General features: G+C 46.8%; 1 protein-coding gene across 2 annotated transcripts in view; it reads right to left on the bottom strand.

Annotated features, from left to right (window-relative positions):
* The window catches only part of TERF1 (telomeric repeat binding factor 1), a 72,575-nt gene that overhangs the window by 35,014 nt on the left and 19,383 nt on the right, over positions 1–18,178 (bottom strand). The window contains exon 4 of one of the 2 annotated variants that reach the window (XM_069731479.1): positions 5,160–5,246. The exons of the other annotated variant lie outside the window; for it this stretch is intronic. Coding sequence (XP_069587580.1) covers positions 5,160–5,246 — 87 coding nt within the window. The remainder of the gene's footprint in view (positions 1–5,159; positions 5,247–18,178) is intronic. 2 annotated transcript variants of the gene reach the window in all.

The following is an 18,178-nucleotide window of genomic DNA, read 5'->3' as shown; positions in this document are numbered from 1 at the left end:
TGGAAACATCATGCTTTGGGGCTATTTCTCTGCAAAGGGGCCAGGACGACTGATCCGGGTACAAGAAAGAATGAATGGGGCCATGTATCGTGAGATTTTGAGTGCAAACCTCCTTCCATCAGCAAGGGCATTGAAGATGAAACGTGTCTGGGTCTTTCAACATGACAATGATCCAAAGCACACCGCCAGGGCAACGAAGGAGTGGCTTCGTAAGAAGCATTTCAAGGTCCTGGAGTGGCCTAGCAGTCTTCAGATCTCAACCCTATAGAAAACCTTTGGAGGGAGTTGAAAGTCCGTGTTGCCAAGCGAAAAGCCAAAAACATCACTGCTCTAGAGGAGATCTGCATGGAGGAATGGGCCAACATACCAACAACAGTGTGTGGCAACCTTGTGAAGACTTACAGAAAACGTTTGATCTCTGTCATTGCCAACAAAGGATATATTACAAAGTATTGAGATGAAATTTTGTTTCTGACCAAATACTTATTTTCCACCATAATATGCAAATAAAATGTTAAAAAACAGACAATGTGATTTTCTGGATTTTTTTTTTCTCAGTTTGTCTCCCATAGTTGAGGTCTACCTATGATGTAAATTACAGACGCCTCTCATCTTTTTAAGTGGTGGAACTTGCACTATTGCTGACTGACTAAATACTTTTTTGCCCCACTGTATCTGTATGTATGTGCTCTGTGCATGCACGTTTCTGTAAGCATGTGCTGTGTAAATGTATGTACTGTGTATGCAGCATGTCTCCATGTATATTCTTTGTGCATGCTTTCTGTACATGCACGTTTCTGTAAGTATGTGCTCTGTGTATGCGTCTCTGTATATATGTATGTGCTGTGTATGCAGCAGGTCTCCATTTATGTTCTTTGTGGATGTATTTATCTGCTCTGTGCATATATGTGCTCTGTGTATGCGTCTCTGTATATACGGTATGTATGCTCTGTGTATGCAGCATGTCTCCATGTATGTTCTTTGTGCATGTATGTCTCTGCTATGTGCATATATGTGCTCTGTGTATGCATCTCTGTATATATGTGTGTGCTGTGTATGGAGCATGTCTCCATGTATGTTCTTTGTGCATGTACAGTTAGGTCCATATATATTTGGACAGAGACAACATTTTTCTAATTTTGGTTATAGACATTACCACAATGAATTTTAAACAAAACAATTCAGATGCAGTTGAAGTTCAGACTTTCAGCTTTCATTTGAGGGTATCCACATTAAAATTGGATGAAGGGTTTAGGAGTTTCAGCTCCTTAGCATGTGCCACCCTGTTTTTAAAGGGACCAAAAGTAATTGGACAATTGACTCCAAGGCTATTTCATGGACAGGTGTGGGCAATCCCTTCGTTATGTCATTCTCAATTAAGCAGATAAAAGGTCTGGACTTGATTTGAGGTGTGGTGCTTGCATTTGGAAGGTTTGCTGTGAAGTAAACATGCGGTCAAAGGAGCTCTCCATGCAGGTGAAACAAGCCATCCTTACGCTGCGAAAGCAGAAAAAAACCATCCGAGAAATTGTTACAATATTAGGAGTGGCAAAATCTACAGTTTGGTACATCCTAAGAAAGAAAGAAAGCACAGGTGAACTCATCAATGCAAAAAGACCTGGGCGCCCACGGAAGACAACAGTGGTGGATGATCGCAGAATAATCTCCATGGTGAAGAGAAACCCCTTCACAACAGCCAACCAAGTGAACAACACTCTCCAGGAGGTCGGCGTATCAATATTCAAATCTACCATAAAGAGAAGACTGCATGAAAGTAAATACAGAGGGTTCACTGCACGGTGCAAGCCATTCATAAGCATCAAGAATAAAAAGGCTAGACTGGACTTTGCTAAAAAACATCTAAAAAAGCCAGCACAGTTCTGGAAGAACATTCTTTGGACAGATGAAACCAAGATCAACCTCTACCAGAATGATAGAAAGAGAAAAGTATGATGACGGCGTGGTACAGCTCATGATCCAAAGCATACCACATCATCTGTAAAACACGGCGGAGGCCCTGTGATGGCGTGGGCATGCATGGCTGCCAGTGGCACCGGGTCACTAGTGTTTATTGATGATGTGACACAGGACAGAAGCAGCAGAATGAATTCTGAGGTATTCAGAGCCATACTGTGTGCTCAGATCCAGCCAAATGCAGCCAAACTGATTGGTCGTCGTTTCATACTACAGATGGACAATGACCCAAAACATAAAGCCAAAGCAACCCAGGAGTTTATTAACCCCTTACCGGCATCGGACGTACTATACCGTCCGATGCCGGCTCCCCTGCTTTGATGCAGGGCTCCACGGTGAGCCCGCACCAAAGCCGGGACATGTCAGCTGTTTTGAACAGCTGACATGTGCCCGTAATAGGCGCGGGCAGAATCGCGATCTGCCCGCACCTATTAACTAGTTAAATGCCGCTGTCAAACGCAGACAGCGGCATTTAACTACCGCTTCCGGCCGGGCGGCCGGAAATGACGTCATCGCCGACCCCCGTCACATGATCGGGGGTCGGCGATGCTTGTATATTGTAACCATAGAGGTCCTTGAGACCTCTATGGTTACTGATTGCCCGTCGCTGTGAGCGCCACCCTGTGGTCGGCGCTCACAGCACACGTGCAATTCTGCTACATAGCAGCGATCAGCAGATCGCTGCTATGTAGCAGAGCCGATCGTGCTGTGCCTGCTTCTAGCCTCCCATGGAGGCTATTGAAGCATGGCAAAAGTTAAAAAAAAAAGTTTAAAAAAATGTGAAAAAAATAAAAAAAACATAAAAGTTTAAATCACCCCCCTTTCGCCCCAATCAAAATAAATCAATAAAAAAAATATCAAATCTACGCATATTTGGTATCACCGTGCTCAGAATCGCCCGATCTATCAATTAAAAAAAAGTATTAACCTGATCGCTAAACAGCGTAGCGGGAAAAAAATTTGAAACGCCAGAATTACGTTTTTTTGGTCGCCGCGACATTGCATTAAAATGCAATAACGGGCGATCAAAAGAACGTATCTGCACCGAAATGCTATCATTAAAAACGTCATCTCGGCACGCAAAAAATAAGCCCTCAACCGACCCCAGATGATGATAAATGGAGACGCTACGAGTATCGGAAAATGGCGCAATTTTTTTTTTTTTTTTTTTTTTAGCAAAGTTTGGAATTTATTTTCACCACTTAGATAAAAAATAACCTAGTCATGTTTGGTGTCTATGAACTCGTAATGACCTGGAGAATCATAATGGCAGGTCATTTTTAGTATTTAGTGAACCTAGCAAAAAAGCCAAACAAAAAACCAATGTGGGATTGCACTTTTTTTGCAATTTCACTGCACTTGGAATTTTTTTCCCGTTTTCTAGTACACGACATGCTAAAACCAATGATGTCGTTCAAAAGTACAACTCGTCCCGCAAAAAATAAGCCCTCACATGGCCAAATTGACGGAAAAATAAAAAAGTTATGGCTCTGGGAAGGAGGGGAGCGAAAAACGAACACGGAAAAACGAAAAATCCCCCGGTCATGAAGGGGTTAAAGCAAAGAAGTGGAATATTCTTGAATGGCCAAGTCAGTCACCTGATCTCAACCCAATTGAGCATGAATTTCACTTGTTAAAGACTAAACTTCAGACAGAAAGGCCCACAAACAAACAACAACTGAAAACCACCGCAGTGAAGGCCTGGCAGAGCATCAAAAAGGAGGAAACACAGCGTCTGGTGATGTCCATGAGTTCAAGACTTCAGGCAGTCATTGCCAACAAAGGGTTTTCAACCATGTACTAGAAATGAACATTTTATTTAAAATTATTGAATCTGTCCAATTACTTTTGGTCCCTTTAAAAACAGGGTGGCACATGTTAAGGAGCTGAAACTCCTAAACCCTTCATCCAATTTTAATGTGGATACCCTCAAATGAAAGCTGAAAGTCTGAACTTCAACTGCATCTGAATTGTTTTGTTTAAAATTCATTGTGGTAATGTCTAAACCAAAATTAGAAAAATGTTGTCTCTGTCCAAATATATATGGACCTAACTGTATGTATCTGTATGCATGTGTTCTGTACATGCACGTTTCTGTAAGTATGTGCTCTGTGTATGCGTCTCTGTACATACGGTATGTATGCTCTGTGTATGCAACATGTCTCCACGTATGTTCTTTGTGCATGTATGTATCTGTATGTATGTGCCCTGTGCATATACTGTATGTGATCTGTGCATATATGTGTGTGTGTAACATGCATTATGTGTGTCATATACATGTTTGCATGTAGCATACAAATGCATAAAAGCGGCAACAGCCATATTCCAACAAACAAGCAAAATTCTGCTCATTCATGAGGTGATTATATTGTTTATGCCAGAACAAAAATAATTGGTTTTCAGCAGCACAACGTCCTGTGTAAATGGCAGATGTGCTGCTGATGACATGATACTGTATGGGGACAGATTGATCGACTAGTGATTGTTCTGTGCCCATCAGTCTTTGTCAGCCTATGTAAAGAGGCCAATAAACAAGAATCGAACGACTTGAATATTGTTCTTGTTTAACAGCTTGGACACAGTGCATGTAAATGCAACCTAAATGTCCGCGTGTGATCATGCAATATGTGAGCATTTGTCTAAAACCGGCCCTGTGTAACTGATTAACAAACATGACATCATCCTACTTATGAATGGAGGGGAGGAAGGGTGATATTCGGGCAGGTGCCTGTGCACCTATTTCAGGACAGGTTTCTCTGGCATTTTAGTCACTAAAGGGAATACCTCCCTGGACAGAATGAGTGTGATTTGCTAATTATAAGTATTTATTTATAAGTACATATAATGTAGCAAATAAACTCACAAAAAGATGTTAAAAACTATTCTAGCTCAAACTTATATGGCGCACAAGCTGAAAAACTCGATCTGTAGAAATCATGCAATGCAAGCCAAAAACTAAAGTAAAACTGATAATTCACACTTAAATATCCACCATTACTTATAAAATATCGGTGCCACAATAACCTTTATGACTTGCATTTAGCAAAAACACCACTAGATGGCTTCCTGACACTTATACAATAAATGATCTACTCAGATCTCCAGTTCCTTCATGATTTGGGAACTTGTACCTATACAATTACATAATATATTTAGCAGCTCGTTCACATGAAGATTTGAGAGACCTTGTTTGTCTCAGATTCTTCAAACTGTCGGTCAAGAACTTCTGATGACAACTTAAATCTTCCCTTTTCCATGCAAACGGTTACAGCCTATAAAAGAATACAAGTATAATTAGAGGCAGCGAACTCACAGAATTCATTTGCATGTTCATGAAATATACCTATAGAAACTCTAAAATATTTCAGCAGCCAGAAAAACAGCGCTTTCACGCTCTAGAGCTGGTTGTCCGAGTGGACAGCGTGCTGTATTCGGCCGGCTTAGGGTGTCCCTGCAACCCTCTGATTCCGCAGAGCCAACGCTGCCACAGCTAGCAGCATGGCAGGGCACATAGTTGGGTCAACGACGCAACCATGCCACTAGTCCGAACTGGCCGTCATCAGGAGCGCTCCTGAAGAATGAATATGGGAGACAACCTTTCACTTCACTCTGAGGTTCTCTTTTTAAGCATATTACCGTATATACTCGAGTATAAGCCGACCCCCCTATTTTTGCTACAAATAACTGGGAAAACTTAATGACTCGAGTATAAGCCTAGGGTGGAAAATGCAGCAGCTACCGGTAAATGTCAAAAATAAAAATAGATACCAATAAAAGTAAAATTAATTGAGACATCAGTAGGTTAAGTGTTTTTGAATATCCATATTGAATCAGGAGCCCCATATAATGCTCCACAAAGTTTATGATGCCCCCATAAGATGCTCCATACAAAATGTGCCCCATATAATGCTGCATAAAGGTTTATTATGGCCCCATAAGATGCTCCATAGAATATTATGCCCCGTATGCTGCTGCGATTAAAAAAAAAAAAAAGACATACCTGTTGTACTGAGCAGGTGGGGACACTGGCACTTGCGATATTCACCTGTCCCCGTTCCACCGCCACGCGCCGCTGTGTCTTCCGGGTCTCTGCAGTGACTATTCAGGCAGAGGGCGGCGCGCACACTGAAAATCTCGGCTTATACTCGAGTATATACAGCAATTATTTATCAAGACTATATACTGTAACATCGCTGTAATTTTACTGACTCACAAAATAAAAAGGGTATTCTCATCTCCAAGATCCTATCCCAGTATGTAGTAGGTATAATAATATTAGCAAGTAGCTCCAATTAGAAATGTAATGTAGTTATTATGATTGGCCATGTGTCTTTCCTCATTTGCAGACATTGCAGCAGCTTAGGTATCCGTGGTTACGACCACTAACAGCCAGATATCTGTCACTATATCAGTGGTCGTAATGAATGAGACATAATGAATTAGAAGAACTATATACATTTCTAATTGTGGGTATTTGCTAATATTATTATAATTACACCTACTACATATTGGGATAGGATCTTGGAAATGGGAATACCCCTTTAACCCCTTAATCCCATATGATGTACTATCCCGTCAAGGTGACCTGGGACTTAATTCCCAGTGACGGGATAGTACGTCATATGCGATCGGCCGCGCTCACGGGGGGAGCGTGGCCGATCGTGGCCGGGTGTCAGCTGACTATCGCAGCTGACATCCGGCAATATGTGCCAGGAGCAGTCACGGACCGCTCCTGGCACATTAGCCCCCGACACACTGCGATCAAAGATGATCGCAGTGTTGCGGCGGTATAGGGAAGCATCGTACAGGGAGGGGGCTCCCTGCGTGCTTCCCTGACACCCTCGGAGCAACGCTATTTGATCGCGTTTCTCCGAGGGCCTCCTACCTCCTCCTTCCTGCAGGCCCCGGATCCAATATGGCTGCGGGGCTGCTTCCGTGTCCTGCAGGGAGGTGGTGGCTCAGAGCAGGCGCCTGCAAGCCTCCAGTAGTGCACGTCAGATCGCTGATCTGACACAGTGCACTGCAAAGTGTCAGATCAGCGATCTGACCCTATAACATGATGCCCCCCTGGGGCAATGTTATAAAGTAAAAAAATAAAAATAAAACAAATTCCAAAATAAAGAAAAAAAATATATACAGTTATATGAAAAACTTTGGGCACCCTTATTAATCTTAAGCTTAGTGTTTTATAAAAATTGTTTTTTTTGCAACAGTTTCATATATCTAATAACTGTTGGACACAGTAATGTTTCTGCCTTGAAATGAGGTTTATTGTACTAACAGAAAATGTGCAATCTGCATTCAAACAAAATTTGACAGGTGCATAAGTATTGGCACCCCACCAGAAAAAGTGACATTAACCCCTTCATGACCGTGGGATTTTGTGTTTTTCCGTGTTAGTTTTTCACTCCCCTCCTTCCCAGAGCCATAACTTTTTTATTTTTCTGTCAATTTGGCCATGTGAGGGCTTATTTTTTGCGGGACGAGTTGTACGTTTGAACGACATCATTGGTTTTGCCATGTCGTGTACTAGAAAACGGAAAAAAAATTCCAAGTGCGGTGAAATAGCAAAAAAAGTGCAATCCCAAACTTGTTTTTTGCTTGGCTTTTTTGCTAGGTTCACTAAATGCTAAAACTGACCTGCCATTATGATTCTTCAGGTCATTACAAGTTCACCTAACATGACTAGGTTATTTTTTACCTAAGTGGCGAAAAAAAATTCCAAACTTTGCTAAAAAAAAAAAAAAAAAAAAAAAAAAATTGCGCCATTTTCCGATACTCGTAGCGTCTCCATTTTTCATGATCTGGGGTCGGATGAGGGCTTATTTTTTGCGTGCCGAGCTGGCGTTTTTAATTATTCCAATTCGGTGCAGATACGTGCTTTTGATCGCCCGTTATTGCATTTTAATGCAATGTCGCGGCGACCAAAAAAACGTAATTCTGGCGTTTCGATTTTTTTTCTCGTTACGCCGTTTAGCGATCAGGTTAATGCTTTTTTTTTAATTGATAGATCGGGCGATTCTGAGCGCGGCGATACCAAATATGCGTAGATTTGATATTTTTTTTTATTGATTTATTTTGATTGGGGCGAAAGGGGGGTGATTTAAACTTTTATATTTTTTTCACATTTTTTGTAACTTTTTTTTTTTACTTTTGCCATGCTTCAATAGCCTCCATGGGAGGCTAGAAGCAGGCACAGCATGATTGCCTCTGCTACATAGCAGCGATCTCTATGGTTACAATGGAGAAACATCGCCGACCCCCGATCATGTGACGGGGGTCGGCGATGACGTCATTTCCGGCCGCCCGGCCGGATGCGGTAGTTAAATGCCGCTGTCTGCGTTTGACAGCGGCATTTAACTAGTTAATAGCGGCGGGTGAATCGCGATTTCACCCGCCGCTATTGCGGGCACATGTCAGCTGTTCAAAACAGCTGACATGTCCCGGCTTTGATGCGGGCTCACCGCGGAGCCCTGCATCAAAGCAGGGGATCTGACCTCGGACGTACTATCCCGTCCGATGTCAGTAAGGGGTTAATATTTAGTAGATCCTCCTTTTGCAAAAATAACAGCCTCTAGTCGCTTCCTGTAGCTTTTAATGAGTTCCTGGATACTGGATGAAGGTATTTTTGACCATTCCTCTTTACAAAACAATTCCAAACTTTGGTGCCAAAACTTTTTCATATAACTGTATTGTTCCCATAAATACATTTCTTAGTGTCAGCCTCCTAGTGACAGCAGCATAACACCCATAGTCCTGTGTCCCCCAATGTGGCGAAGGAGAAAAAACAAACAAAACAAAAAACAATAAAACGACACATTTAGTATGGCCGTGTCCGTAACGACCCAACCTATAAAACTGTCCCACTAGTTAACCCCTTCAGTGAACACAGAAAAAAAAAAAAAAAAAGGCAAAACACAACGCTTTATTATCATACCGCTGAACAAAAAATGGTAGTTTTTGACTACAGCATATAGGTAGGTTCATGTCTGCAGCTCCCGGACTGCAGCATGTGTATAGGTTCTTGCTGGATATATATAGATCTTTTCACCTGCCAGGCTGTGCCGTGCAAAGTTATTACTGCAGCACACATGTGGATCTACACTGGGTGTGCTGTCACCCCTCGGTCTGCGCCCCGTATACGGTCGGCGCATCTCTGCCTCAGTTCTCCTAGCCTGCTGAGGTGCTCTGATTACCCTGTGCTTTATACGCCTGTGGGTACGCATACTGGCCGGTCACATCTCCGGCTATAGGAGGAGCTGTGCTCCTCTCAGCTGTTCGACCGCGCTTGCGCACCTCTTACCTAGATGGGGGGCGTGTCCACCCTGTGTCCCGTCTTGTGATGGGCGTTCTCCTTTCTCTAAGCGCCGCACTTCCGGTTTCGCCGGCATCTTGCTCACCTGCGCTCTATTAGGTAAGCCATATGTGTACTATTTATACAGGGGGCGTCTGACAAACAACACCTTCCCCTGACCAAGCCCTCTCTAGCAGGGCGATACGCGTTGGGCAGTTTCTTTTGGTTCACACTTGTCTGCACCTGGGGACGGCGTGCCTCCTTCTCTCACTTGGGGTATGTTACAGCTCTGTCGCCTTATTAGGGGCATGCGGTACATTTGGACCCTATGATTTATTACAATCTGAGCCACTAGATTTTGGTGGCTTTGCCCTGATAGTGGTTCTTTGAAGGATTTTCCCCTGGTTTTGGCAGGTGTTTTTTGTCTTTTATAGGGTTGTGCACGTTCGCCCATTCTTTTGTAATTAGCTCCATGAGCCAGAGAGTTACTTCTTTAATATAAATCCAGGTTTGCAGACTTGCATTTTGTATCTGTATTTTGGACATGTTATTTCTATATGTGTGCCAAATGTACTCTGTATTGTTGTTTTTAATTATGTTTTATGTGTTTGAAGTTGTTGTTTGTTAATAAAACTCCTGTGGTTATAGTTTATGTATCATTTTTTATTAGCCCTGGGTGTGGATTCTATTGAGCAGCTTCTTTCCTCTTGTTTCTATTCAAAAAATGGAATAACACGCGATCAAAAACACAGATATAAATAACCATGGTACCGCTGAAAACGTCATCTTGTCCCGCAAAAAACGAGCCGCCATACAGCATCATCAGCAAAAAAATAAGTTATAGTCCTCAGAATAAAGTGATGCAAAAATAATTATTTTTTCTATAAAATAGTTTTTATCGTATAAAAGCGCCAAAACATAAAAAAAGATATAAATGAGGTATCGCTGTAATTGTTCTGACCCGAAGAATAAAACAGGATTTTTGGTTGCTTACCGTAAAATCTGTTTCTCGGAGCCTTCATTGGGGGATACAGGAACCATGGGTGTATGCTGCTGCCACTAGGAGGCTGACACTATGCAAATAAAAAAGTTAGCTCCTCCTCTGCAGTGTACACCCTACCGACAGGAAGTAGGATATTCAGTTAGTGAGAAAGCAGTAGGAGAAGCAACGTGTAAAAGAGAAAGAATAATAATATAATAATAATAAACTTTATATAGCGCCAACAAAATCCACGGCGCTTCACAGATTAACAGCTTCAAACACTCAGAGTGTTCAAAGAACCCAAACGTAGACAGTAAACAGAGCTGTTCAACTTGGGAGGGTGCTGTGTCCCCCAATGAAGGCTCCGAGAAACAGATTTTACGGTAAGCAACCAAAAATCCTGTTTTCTCTATCGCCTTTCATTGGGGGACACAGGAACCATGGGACGTCCCAAAGCAGTCCCTGGGGTGGGAAAAACAGACTTCCATCAGGTCCGAGGACTCACCACTGCCGCCTGCAGGATCCTTCTGCCCAGGCTGGAGTCCGCCGTAGTTCGGCGAAACGTGTGGATGGAAGACCAGGTTGCCGCTTTGCAAAGCGGTCGGCGAAAGCCCTGTGATGTACCGCACTGGAAGCGCCGACTGCCCGGGTAGAGTGAGCCTTCATCTCAGGAGGGGGCCCTCTGTGCTTGACCCGGTAAGCTTCCAAAATTGCCGTTCTGATCGAGCGAGCAATCGTCGCCTTGGAAGCCGGCAGGCCTCTACGCACGCCATCAGGGATGGCGAAAAGAGAATCCATCTTTCGGAAAGTGGCCGTGCTAGCCAGGAAGATCCTCACTGCCCTGACGAGGTCCAGCCTGTTCAACGATCGCTCCAGAGGATGAGTCGGAGCTGGACAAAAGGAAGGTAGAACGAAGTCCTTGTTGAGGTGGAAAGATGAAAACCACCTCGAGAAAGGAAGGAAGGCGGAGGCCTGGGACCACCTTATCCTGGTGGAAAATCAAGAAAGGAGGTCGGCAGGAAATGGCCGTCAACTCAAAAACGCGGCGGATCGAAGAGATGGACCTGAGAAATGCCACCTTCCGAGATAGAACTGACAGGGAAAACTCCCTGAGAGGCTCAAAGGGGGGAACCCCTAAGAACAACCAACACAACCTTTAAATCCCATGAATCCACAGAGGCCCTGAACGGAGGGACAGCGTGGACTACTCCTTGAAGGAAGGTCTTAACCTGTGGCTGAGGAGATAAAGTCTTCTTAAAGGGAAGAAGAGCGCAGGAACCTGGCCCTTTTGGGAACTGAGAGCAAAGCCTGAATCCAGTCCTGCCTGAAGGAAAACCAAATGGAAGGCAGGGAAAAAGGACATAGGTTAAAAGCGGTTGGACTCGCATCAGCGAAAGTAAGCCTTCCAGGTACAATAGTAGATCCTGGAAGAAGACGAAGGCTTCCTAGCCTGGATTATAGTGTGACTCATCCGGGCCGAAAGGCCGGACGCTCTTAAAACAGTGGAGTCCACAGCCACGCCGTTAAACTGAGCGACCGATAATTCGGGTGGCAGATCGGACCCTGAGACAGCAGATCGGGTCTGTTTGGAAGGCACCAGGGGTGTCCGCGAGAAGATTGACGATGTCTGCAAACCAAGACCTCCTGGGCCAATCCGGGACGATCAGAATGACCGGCACCCATCCCGCCTTGATCTTTTTCGACAGCTTGGAAAGCAAGGGAAGGGGTGGGAACCGATAGGGGAGCAGGAACTGCGACCAAGGAATGGCCAAAATGTCAACACCACTGAGAGGATCATGGGACCCTGGGCCGACCCGAGGGACCTCCTGTTCAATCGGGACGCCATGAGGACCACCTCTGGAGTCCCCCATCGAAGAGCAATCCGACAGGAAACCTCCTGAAGTACCATTCCTCTGCCGCGAGGCCCTCGAAGCCGAGGAAGTCGGCGGCCTAAATGTCCACGCCGGGGACATGCACTGCGGAGCTCACCAGGACTGTTGCCTCTGTCCAAAGGAGGATCCTGGAATCTCGGCCGAGGCCAGAGAACGCCGAGTCCACCCCTGGTGGTAGACGTATGCCACTGCTGTGTCATTGTCTGTCTGGGTTCGAATTGGCAGGCTGCTGAGAATCCTTGCCCAGTTAAGGCAAGACCGAAAGATGATCCGGAACTCGAGAACATTGATCGGCAAAGAGGACTCCTGCGCCGACCAACAACCCTGAAAGAACAGGAGACAAAGCCCCGCGCCTCTGCCGAGCGGGCTGGCGTCCGTCGTCACCACCTGCCAGGGAACTGGAAGGAAGGATATGCTGAGAAGGATCTACTCTGGGATAAGAGAAGTGACCTCGGCCACCAGTCGAGGAACCATTTGACCCGGGAGAAAACCGGATCGGACGATGCAGGGAGAAGACAGACCTGTCCCCTGTGATAGAATAGCCTGCTGAAGAAGTCTTGAATGAAACGGGCGAAGGGAAAATTGCTTCCGATGTTGCAACCAACCTCCTTAGGGCCTTTAAGGCCCATCGGAAAGGAGGGGAGCCGAGAACCAAGCGAACTTCCTGACAAAGGAGGGATATCTTGTCTTCGGGAAGGAAGACTCTGGTCCGACAAGTGTCGAAGAACATGCCCGGAGATACGAGGCGCTGAACAAGACGGAACTTCTTCCTGTTGACGAGCCACCCGCAACGGTTAGAATGTCGGGAAAGATGGATAGACTTTCGGGAGTCTGAAACCGAAATTCCTGAGCCTCCATGGAAGCGATTACTGAACGAGGGGATATCGTCCTGAAGTGTCTACGACGAAACTTCTTGTTCAGCAAATTGAGATCCGGACTGGGACGAACCTTGTCGTTCTCTGTCAGTACAAAAAGATTCGAAGAGAAGCCTGTGAACCGTTCCTGTTCTGGGACGGGAACGATTACTCCGGATTTAAGGAGGGAAACAATGGCAGAAAAACCCGGGACTAGAGCGGGGTCTCTCGTAGGTTGGGATTTGAAGAAAACGATCCCAGGACCGTGAAATGAAAATTTTGTGTCTAGAGGTAACAGGTGCCCTGGCCCATGCGACCTCTGCTGAGGAGACCCAAACGTCCCTGAGGAACAGGAGACGGTTGCCCAGTCTGAGAAACGGACTGGGGTCTAGTCGTGGGTCATGCCTAGGTGGAACTTCCAGTCCTGGACCTGGAGAATCCACCTTAGGAGTAGCGGGCACGCCAGGAAAGAGTGAGCCGAAGAATACCTTCTCTTAACGTGCCTGTGGCCTCTGCAGTTGCGAAGAAGAATCTGATGCCGCAAAACTACGAGAAAGGTCGAAAAGACCAAAGTAGCCGCCTAAGGTGGAGAAGGGGACTGGTGCCACCAGTGGCGTCCTTAATAATTTGGTCCAGCTTGGAACCGAAAGGACGTGAACCTTGAAAAGGCAGGCTAGTGAGGGACTTCTTCGATGACTTGAGCCAAACAGTGCGACAGCTGGCAACGACATTACTGGGCACCTGTGCGGCAGAAGACGCGACGTCCCGGGAACAAATTATTCCCCGGCATGAGTAATCTGGGTGGCAAGTTCCGCCAGCCGGTCTGACAGAGCTCCAGCTTGAATGCCCCAACGGAGTTGTTTAGCCCCTCAGATACAGACTTCGAAACCCATGAGGAAGCCAAAGCTGGGCATTGGGATGATGCGGCAGTTTCGAAAGCCGACTTCACGAAGGATTCCATGATCCCATCGATGGAATCTTTCAGAGCCGCCCACCGGACAGCGTAAGGACTGTGTTGGCGGCAAGTCTAGCAGCCGACGGATCCACAGGGGGAGAGGTCGATCTCTAACGCCTCTCATTCCGGTTGGCAATGAGATCCGGAGGAAAGAGACTCCAAGACGCTTGTCTCTTTGAGAACGTCTGGTCGAATTCGCTCTCTCTGGCCAGAAGCTCCTCGAATTCAGGATGAGGAGCAAATACCTTGGGAGGTAGTTTAGACCGTCTAAACGAAACCGCCTGATCTGCGGGTTTCGTAGAGGAATCTTCGATGCCACAGGTCTGATTGGTCGCTCCAATGAGGCTTTGAACCATATCCCTCATGTTAGCGATTTGGTTCGAATCCGGCCCCAAATTATCCTCCGAAGGCGCACCAGAGAAAGCCTCGCCTGACTCAGCGGAGGAGGATCGGGAGGACGCCGACCGCAGAGGAGGACCGAGTGGCGAGATGGAGCAAGAAGAGGACTCAGACCGGCGTTCCTGTCTGGACCTTTTGCAGCTAGCCTTGGAGGGCTTGGACGGAGCTTCCTGCGACCCGGTGGCTACTGCGGGGGTCTGCAGGGGTAACCGATCCAGCACGGAAACCAGGGTTTGAGACACCCCTGTTAAATTGGCCACCGATTGAGACAGAGAGGAGGCCCAGCCTGGGATGGGTATCACTCTGGGGCGGATCGGCTGGGGGATCCTGGGCGGTGGGAACAATCGGGTTGCTGCAGGACAGACATAGCGGGGGGTCAGTCTGCGGTGCAGAGCTACTTACGGCAGACGAAATCCGGAGGAAGCTGTCCGGCTAGATGGTATGAACCTCCGGCGAGAAATAGACCCTTAAGCAGGAGGGTGGTAAGGCCTGCTGCCGTAATCTTGATCGATCTGCGTTGCTTAAAATTAACTTTCATTGCTGGGGTTCGAACTCACAGCTCTCTGTTTGCAAGCCTGCACACCTTACCACTGTACTACACCACTCTCTTGTTCCGGAGGAGGGGACTCGTGGTTCAGGAGTCCCAAGATGGCGCCGGTGGGAGGAGAAAAGGCGGTTCTCAGTGAAATTGTCGGGCGGGAGAAAAGCCCGCCCGACGAACAAAGAAAGGGGGCGGAGTCCGGCACCGGAAGTAGGCCCAGGCAGAAGCCGGGGCCTAAATTAGCGATGGGTGACCGGCATGGAAGGGCCGCAGCGGAGAACGGTGCGCCGCAGAAGGCGATGGGTGAGCGGCCGCCGCGCTGAGGGAGGATGAGCGGCACTGTAAGCGGCCAGAGGGACGCAGCTGCAGGGAGCCCGCAGCGATGCGGCGGCCGTCAAAGCCGCCGCGCTGAAAAGAAATGAACGGCCGCATACAGCGGCCGGAGCAGGGAAGCCAGAGAGGGCCGAAGCGATGTGGTGGCTGGGAAGCCGCCGCGCTGAAAAGAACGGCCGCATACAGCGGCCAGAGCGATGCGACGGCTGGCAAAGCCACCACGCAGAAAAGGAATGAACGGTCGCAAACAGCGGCCGGAGCAGGGGAGCCACTGAGGGCCGAAGCCGCCGCGCTGAAGCTGGGGCTGGGAAGCCTGCAGGACCCGAGGCGGAAATGTCCCCCCCCCTGAGCAAGGCCACGCAGATAGCGTGCCTGGACAAGAAGCGGCGCGGTGGTCCATAAAGGCAGCCGCGCCGGAACAGGGGACAGGGAGGCCGCATCCACGGAAGTGGCGCGGCTGAAAAGAGGTGCGATTCGCATCAGAAAACCCCCTAAATAGGAACCCTTTTTTTTTTTTTTTTTTTCTGGGATCCAGGGAAGCCACAGGGTGGGGCGGGAAAATACTCACCTAAACATCCCCCGCCGGTACTAACCTGGAAGGAATGAGACGTCCACGGAGCTGATGGACGTCCTCGTCTCCTCCGACCGACAGGCTCTGGTGGGCGAGTGGGTGGGGGACGGAGCCAGGACCGGACTTCTGAGCACACTTGTGTGCTAGGATCTTGGTCCTGGAGAGGGATCTATGAGGATACGGGGTGGCAGTACACGCCGTACTCATAGTCCGCATAGTGGGACTACAGGTGTGACTGTTCACCCTGTATCCCTCCGGAAAAACCTGAAAGGAAACGACGCACATTGAGGTAGATAAGGGTCTAATGAAAGACCCGTGTCCACCTCCTACTGACACTAAGCTAAACTGAATATCCTACTTCCTGTCGGTAGGGTGTACACTGCAGAGGAGGAGCTAACTTTTTTATTTGCATAGTGTCAGCCTCCTAGTGGCAGCAGCATACACCCATGGTTCCTGTGTCCCCCAATGAAAGGCGATAGAGAAAACTGCTTCATCAATTTTACCAAACGCGGAACGGTATAAACACCCCCCCAAAAGAAATTCATGAATAGCTGGTTTTTGGTCATTCTGCCTCACAAAAATCAGAATAAAAAGCGATCAAAAAATGTCACGTGCCAGAAAATAGTACCAATAAAAACGTCAACTCGTACCGCAAAAAACAAGACCACACATGACTCTGTGGACCAAAATATGGAAAAATTATAGCTTTCAAAATGTGGAGACGCAAAAACTATTTTTTGCAATAAAAAGCGTCTTTCAGTGTGTGACGGCTGCCAATATTAAAAAATCCGCTAAAAAAAACGCTATAAAAGTAAATCAAACCCCCCTTCATCACCCCCTTAGTTATGGAAAAATAATAAAATTAAAAAAATGAATTTTTCCATTTTCCCATTAGGGTTAGGGTTGGGGCTAAAGTTAGGGTTGGGATTAGGGGTGTGTTGGGATTAGGGTTAGAGTTGGGATTAGGGTTAGGGGTGTGTTTGGATTAGGGTTTCAGTTAGAATTTGGGGTTTCCACTGTGCAGGCACATCAAGGGCTCTCCAAATGCGACATGGCATCCGATCTCAAGTCCAGCCAATTCTGCGTTGAAAAAGTAAAACAGTGCTCCTTCCCTTCCGAGCTCTCCCAAACAGGGGTTTACCCCAATATATGAGGGATCAGCGTACTCAGGACACATTGGAAAACAACTTTCGGGGGCCAATTTCTCTTGTTATCCTTGGGAAAATAAAAATTTGGTGGCTAAAAAAACATTTTTGCAGGAAAAAAATGATTTTTTATTTTCATGGCTCTGCGTTATAAACTGTAGTGAAACACTTGGGGGTTCAAAGTTCTCAAAACACATCTAGATAAGTTCCTTGGGGGGTCTAGTTTCCAATATGGGGTCACTTGTGGGGGGTTTCTACTGTTTAGGTACATTAGGGCTCTGCAAACGCAATGTGACACCTGCAGACCATTCCATCTAAGTCTGCATTCCAGACGGCGCTCCTTCCCTTCCAAGCTCTGCCATGCACCAAAACGGTAGTTCCCCCCCCACATATGGGGTATCTGCGTACTTAGGAGAAATTGGAGAACAACTTTTAGGGTCCAATTTCTCCTGTTACCCTTGGGAAAATACAAAACTGGGGGCTAAAAAATAGGGATTTTTGTGTGTACTCACCGTAAAATCCTTTTCTCCGAGCCACTCATTGGGGGACACAGGACCATGGGTTATGCTGCTGTCACTAGGAGGCTGACACTAAGCTGAGACAAAAAAAGGTTAGCTCCTCCCCTGCAGTATACACCCTCGTACTGGCTTCTAGACACCCAGTTCAGTGCAAAAGCAGTAGGATAGTAACAATATAACAAGTAACAATAGAATATAACATGTCAAACAAACAGTCAAGATCAAAAAACAAGATCACGAGCCGAAAGGCTACCAGGGTGGGTGCTGTGTCCCCCAATGAGTGGCTCGGAGAAAAGGATTTTACGGTGAGTACACACAAAAATCCCTATTTCTCCTTCGCCTCATTGGGGGACACAGGACCATGGGACGTCCCAAAGCAGTCCCTGGGAGGGAAACAATACAACCAAATAACTCCGTGTACCATCTGACTACAAATGCGCAACGGCCGCCTGCAGGATACGCCTGCCAAGGGCCGCGTCTGCAGAGGAGTGAATGTGAACATTGTAATGCTTTGTGAAAGTATGCAGGCTGGACCACGTTGCGGCCTTGCAAACCTGCTCCGCTGTTGCCTGGTGCCGGATGGCCCAGGAAGCACCCATCGACCGAGTGGCGTGAGCTCTAATCCCCGCCGGGATAGGACTGCCCCTGACCCGATAAAATTCCTGGATAGCAGATCGGATCCATCTGGCTATCGTGGATTTAGACGCAGCCAAACCCTTT

Source organism: Ranitomeya imitator, chromosome 6, assembly GCF_032444005.1.
Source record: "Ranitomeya imitator isolate aRanImi1 chromosome 6, aRanImi1.pri, whole genome shotgun sequence".
Classification (NCBI taxonomy): Eukaryota; Metazoa; Chordata; class Amphibia; order Anura; family Dendrobatidae; genus Ranitomeya; species Ranitomeya imitator.
The sequence above is the reverse complement of the archived record's forward strand: the minus strand, read 5'-3'. Positions and strand labels throughout refer to the sequence as shown.